This window comes from Mya arenaria, chromosome 3 (genome assembly GCF_026914265.1).
Source record: "Mya arenaria isolate MELC-2E11 chromosome 3, ASM2691426v1".
In the NCBI taxonomy this organism is placed as follows: Eukaryota; Metazoa; Mollusca; class Bivalvia; order Myida; family Myidae; genus Mya; species Mya arenaria.
The window spans coordinates 71578565-71585003 of record NC_069124.1 but is presented as its reverse complement, the minus strand read 5'-3'; the positions used below and the strand labels follow the sequence as shown (position 1 = coordinate 71585003).

At 33.0% G+C, this 6439-nt stretch overlaps 1 protein-coding gene across 4 annotated transcripts in view; it reads right to left on the bottom strand.

Moving 5' to 3' along the window:
• Positions 1 to 1409: 1409 nt before the first annotated feature.
• LOC128226653 (protein 4.1-like) overlaps positions 1410 to 6439 on the bottom strand; it is a 36734-nt gene continuing 31704 nt past the window's right edge. The window contains exons 13-17 of one of the 4 annotated variants that reach the window (XM_052936618.1): positions 6140 to 6265; positions 5358 to 5522; positions 4373 to 4393; positions 3898 to 4017; positions 1410 to 3209 (exon numbers count right to left, since the gene is read on the bottom strand). In XM_052936618.1, the coding sequence (XP_052792578.1) occupies positions 3162 to 3209; positions 3898 to 4017; positions 4373 to 4393; positions 5358 to 5522; positions 6140 to 6265 (480 nt within the window). In that variant the 3' untranslated portion in view covers positions 1410 to 3161. The remainder of the gene's footprint in view (positions 3210 to 3897; positions 4018 to 4372; positions 4394 to 5357; positions 5523 to 6139; positions 6266 to 6439) is intronic. The other 3 variants (XM_052936620.1, XM_052936619.1, XM_052936622.1) reach the window with 3 other exon arrangements.

Genomic DNA, 6439 nt, shown 5'->3' with positions numbered 1-6439 from the left:
GTTAGCTGTTTGTATTATTAGAAATAAAGTAATTTGTGACTTTTGATACCTCACCCCATACCCATTAAATCTTGATGCTGTAAATGATTAATGAGTAATATTTAACCTACAGGTTAGAGTAGTTAAGAGCTTGCAGTTTTCAAATATGTAGATCTGGAACTGGCTTTACCCATTTCAGACTGGTTTGATCAAGTTTGAATGAAATGTTACCGTCATCAACCATGTGTCTACAAATATAAAACCACACTCAATAGTTTGTTTTTGCTTTATGCAACATCTACATTTTTCAAATGATAAGGACAGAACAAGTCTTTATTTAAGAACAGTATAATTATTAATTTCCCATAATGTCATATGATATTATGAACTGTGATATCTTTTATATTTTAAGTTGATGAATAAAATTGTTGACAGGTAAAAAAGATATTTTTTTATTATTTTATCTTCTTTGGCCTCTTAAATACTACTAAGCAGAATAAAGTCACTGTGCATGTGAAAATATACCAGTTTTTAAAATGATTATGAGAGAGGTGAACAACATTTATTATTCAAGCATATTAAGACTGTGATAATTTTCTTACTTAAAATCATGGGCTTCATCATGTAAACAAACTTGGCCATGACTCAAATCTGTTCACGTCATTCAAAGTAACTTGTACATATATTGCCAGTGCATGTATAGCATTGTCTGTAACTGCGGTTTTAAAACTTGAGTTCTGTCCTTTGTTGATCTGAGAAAAGTTTAGCAAAATCTTAAAATTGAGATGTAACATTCAATGAAGTTTAGCAAACTTTACCAAGAGTGCCAATATGATATTGTGTGCCTTCAACATTTGCTTCAAGAGTTGGTACATTGTCTGAGAACAGTCATTTAAATTTTACAGAGTTCAAACTATTCCAAAATATTCACAAGAAGCAAACTTTAACTATGTAACCAAAACATTGTTCTCAAGTGAACACGAGACTCAAATTAGAAATGTTGACCTACCTAGTTCAAACTTATCCAGTGGCAATGTCACAGCAATACAATATTACTGAAGTTTGAACACAAAAATGTTCACTTAAATTTCCACTAAGCTCGTTAATTTTGAAAAAGAAACAAGATGATCAAACTAAGTGATGATTGTCTGGTTCTCGCTTCTCAGCAAGGCATCTCATATTGTATTCGTAGTCTGGGCACCGAGTGATCGGTTGGTGATTACCAAGCCGGACAAATGTTTTGTCCCAAATCACAAGATGGCACTTGTACGTAACATTATATCTTAGAGAGTTATTTGTCATAAAGTTCAATTGATTTGTTTCACTATCATTACCAATATGGAATTGATCAATTCAAATCAAATCAGATCATTAATTGTTGCCATGAACTATTGATACTTATTCACTGACTTTCTAACAAGAAAACAACAAACTGTAATACAATTTATTGAGGAATTAAACTATGTATGAAATCACCTTTATTACATTTCATGTCATAAAATAGTCTTTAAAAACATAAATCACTGTATAAAACAAGGTATATAAATGTTAAATTAAAATGGTTGTGTACAGGAATGGATATGTGATATAAGGAATGTTATTGGACAACAGAAGATAAAATATTGATATGTATTACATGATAAACAACATAATTATTCATCATTTTTTCACATACTGTACTTGGTTCCATATCATTAGATATTACAACATTTAATGAAAATGTTAATAAAAAAAATCCAAATCAGGTCAACTTTAATAAATTCCCTATACAAATTCCTATCCTGGTTAAAATGATGAAGTTCCAGAAATGGGTTCTTTAATATTAAATTTTAAACACTTTACTCGATATGAGTGGTTAAAATGAATGAACACAATATTCGTCCAAAAATGATACATCAAATAAACCTGCACTTGTAAAACTAACATGTACTGTTAAAATTAAAGGGTTAGCAAAGAAGAATAAAATGTAACTAAACCTTAACCAGTGTATGCTATACATTGATATTGAATTGATAAAACATGGAAGCTAAAATCATATTCTCCATTAAAACATTATTACGGCTGTGTCCGAACAAAGCCTCAACACAGGTGCAGCATTATGTGACAATAAGAATATACACATGTACAATATTAATGCTTTTTAAAAGCGGAATAGAAATAGTGAGCAATGCATATGATACAGCTAAAGAAGAAAGGTATGGGTGTTACGATATATTTAACATTCTTGTCAAAGGCACAGAGCACTGAACAATTTGTATGATACAACATAGAGCACTTAACAATTTGTATGATACAATGCAGTCATATATGAAAACACAGAATGGCAACAGTATACAGTTTTTGGACCAATTGTTTTATTTCTGTTGACGTAGAACAGCACAGCACATAAAGTGAAGCGATCTCGTGTGATTATATATATACAAATGTACACGGGAATTTTAACTGCTCCATTTTCAATGGTATAGAATGCTGCAAATTATTTCATCATTTATTATTTGAATTTTCAGTTTATGTTAATGTTCCATCTGTATATATTTCACAGAAAAATACTACACATTTTCGAAGTGCGTTATTCAAGTATTGTTGTACACTTCATATTCTATTTGATGAAGAAAGAGAAATCTTGAATAGGATGTCTCTTCATGGCAAAGAGGTGTCTTAATGTAACATTGTTCTTTAAAAGCAATTAAATACCAATTGTTATGCTAGACAAAAATTCTAAAATCTATCAAGATTAAGTAATATTTAAATAATGTATCACATATATGTAGAGTAATAGCAATGTACATATTTATATAAAGTCCTATATTTGCAAACAATTTGCAGTTTTAAGATGAAATAAAAATGTCAGCAACTCATAAAACCAGTTCTTTCACACACCAGTGCATTCTTGTCCAGTCCTGAACTCTCTATCCACACACAGACCTTACAATAAAAAATCAAACCATGATGTTTGCGTCCTGAGAAAGCACATGTTTACAGAAGGCATGCTTTCACATGCTATACTTTAAAATACAACTGAAAACATCTGGATTGAACAATTTCCTTTCTTTGCAAAACAGTATTCAAAACATAATGAGAATTGTTACAATGGCTACAGGCATCTTCTGTCAACTCCCAAACTTGTGGTCACATGGTCAGATCTGAAGGTCAGCTGACCAATGGGATGGTTAGTCACATGACTAAAAAGAGACTTCTTCAGCATCCTCGTCACCATGACGATCGGCACCCTGAATTATTGTAAGGTTTATTGTTCAAACATAAATTAAGTGTGCATGTGTCTATAAAAAGAGGTTGGTATGTTTTTCAATTATTTAATCACATTGAATATTTGTCAAAGGTGAGATAAAAGACAATATAATAAATAGTTTTAGAAAATTAACTGACATGGCAATGATATCTAACATGTTTTAGATTCATTGAAAGTAAAATTTTAAAAGAAATTGTGATGAAAAACTAGAAATAAATTGCCTTAAAAGTTTTTTTTAATATGACAAAGAAACACAGCAGTCTGAAATAAAATATTAGAAATTCTATCACACAGCAATCAATTAATGCCGCTAATTTCACACATGTGTAAGACTCTATCCAGGTTATGCCTAATCCCCATGTCAATACTAGGAATCCCTATTTTAAATCTTCTTTTACACATATAATTTAATCTGTTTCAGAACAGATTTGGGCCCGATGTTGTAAAAGAATTGGAAAGTCTTAATCATGAATAACCAATATAAGATAGATATTAGTACTATACAATTAACAGATACAGCTACTTTTCTGCTGAACAGCATTTCTTGCTAAACCTTCCATCAGTCCGGAAAAAAAGTAAAAATAAATAGAGCACATCTAACAAAGAGACATGTTAGTATAAGCACACTAGGAAGAGAACTGGCTAGCCCTATTGGTGCACGCATGAACCTTTTGTTCTTCGGCAGAGTCAAACTCAGACCCATCAGATTCCGAGTGTCGGGATCGATGGCCAGCGTGGAGTGGTGCAGGTGGGGTTGGGGGTTGATCTCTGTCATGATCTGCCTCGCGCTGTATGGGGATTATATAAATGGTCTGTCACATGCTTTCATGCACAAGGTACATGTAGTAGTAAATAACATATACAACTGTGAAACCAGGCAGGCATAGAAAGTTTAATTCATTACAGCATGATGAAACATTTAATTGAATACTTTAATGCTGTTAACAATTACTTCTTTTCAAATGTATGGTTTCACAGTTAATGAGTTATCTTGGATTCATCATCAGGTATAATTATCTTAAGTTACATTCATTAGTGCAAGAACTGTGAAGATATTTTAGTGATAAATCATTATAAATTGGCAAAGCTTTTGTAAATTCCAAAATTCTGAATATTTGAAAGCAAATAATAAGCAAGCTTTACCTGGCCTTTGAATGATTTTAGCTGTAAAATATACTTAAACTCAGAAATATCTTTTATAAAACCAAAACAAAAAGTTAATGAGAGACTTTAATGAAAAACACTTAACATAAATAGAAATCAGTGAACATGCATTTGCGACAACATAATAATATGTTCTGTTTTGTTAAGTCTTGTTCATATTTATTGTACAATTGTCATCTATTTCGTTCTTGATTTACTCATTGATTCACTTATTTAATAAGGAAATGATCAATTACTGGTATGTAATTTAATTCCAACAAAAATCAAAATGCTTTTAGATTCACATGATATGTAGTGAGTAATTTGGACACATAATTAACCGTTAAGAGTTAACTTTATAACTAACCATGCTTTTTTACCATAATAAACATTTATTTGTTAAAAAGTCATGCTGAACAGAAAGTGCCAACAACAACCATGAAAGACCCATCCTTTACACACAACACTGACACTTAGAATATACTTACAATGCTCATCAGGTTTAAACATACACAATATACATTATAAAGTAATTAGGCCAGAAAAGAATGACATTGAGATTCTCATCTCCAACCAAACCAGTGTCACAATTGCCCGCCCCAACATTTATTTGACAAGAGCGCCACAGCTTGAACACCATCCCTTGTCTGTTCAATCTTTTATTATTTTGACAATTTTCAGTCAAACAAGGGAAATAACTCCAAAGCATTGACTGTTAAAGCCCCAGTTACGTTAATGCCCCTTATTATGCATGTGTGCATTGTCTCTGGCAATATGTGTACCAAGTTTTAATTGAATAAGATAATGATAAATGGCCAAATATTTTGGCACAATGAAGGTTCTGATGATAGTACCTCCACTTTTTTTGAAGCTTAAAATGAAAATAATAAAATCTACAAACCCACTGCACTTTTGTTTAGATCTTGATGAAAATCTAAGAATCATTTTTCTCTGGGCTTGAAGACTTTCCCCCTGCCCAACCCACCTTAACATCCTCAAAGCTGGAGAGTCGTTTCATTTTCCTGTCGGGGGTGGCCGGTGCATGCCCCTCATGTTCACGAGCCTCATTCCAGCCACGCCCTATGTCGTTACTGCCCCTGCTGTCCAGTCTGTCACGTACCTCACGCTCAGGGTCCCTAAAGTCTCTACCCTAGATTGGATAAGTGTAGGAGAATGTTATCAAGGCTCTCAGATATGCTGTTAAATCTGTTTAATGTAAATTTTCATCTTATTTAGTATTTCAACGTCATTGACATAAGTATTAACAGTCATCAAAATTAAAATGTTCCTGAACAAGTGTGAATACTGTTCATATAATAATAAGACTATAGCCCACAAGCTCAAATATATCATCGTTGGCAAACTTGGTACATTTTCCCTTACACTTCATAATGATAGTGTAGTGGTATATCTGGGGTATCTGACGATGAAATATAAAAACAAATAACACAATCTAAATTTTCTTTGGGCTTGTGCTTATTTCCATCACTAAAAATTTTGGGCTTTGAACCTTCCTGATTTTTTTCCAACAGCATCACTTCTGCCTGCAGCACTAACTATTGACAGGCGATCGCTGCTATATAGCTAAAGCTGCATCCCAATAACCTGTAATGGCTACCTTGATGTTAGGTTCAGTGTTCTTCATACCAGACCTAAATACTATCTCCTACAGGTGTCTTCCACCATGATTACCTATAATGACTGCCACAGTCCCATCTATGGCATGCAACATATAAAACTACAGCCAAACACTGTATCATCACTAACCTTGGAGGATGTTTTGTGTTTGGCAGCCTTTTTATCCTCAGCCAGGGCGGCCTTGCGCTCCTTCTCCATCCTCTTCCTTTCAAGGTCCTCGGCCTTCTTCCGTCTCTTCGCCTCCTCCTTCTCATGCTGAAATTCCAGAAATGTCTACATAAATATGCTTTTACTGGCTATGAAATTTAAACTATATGTCAAAATATTTACATTATGATTCAAACAAATAAAAGCCAGGCCCTAGTTTCTTGATAGTTTAAGGGTAACGAGCTTAAGTAGCTTCCTTCATTAAGCCAAATTCCTTACTTA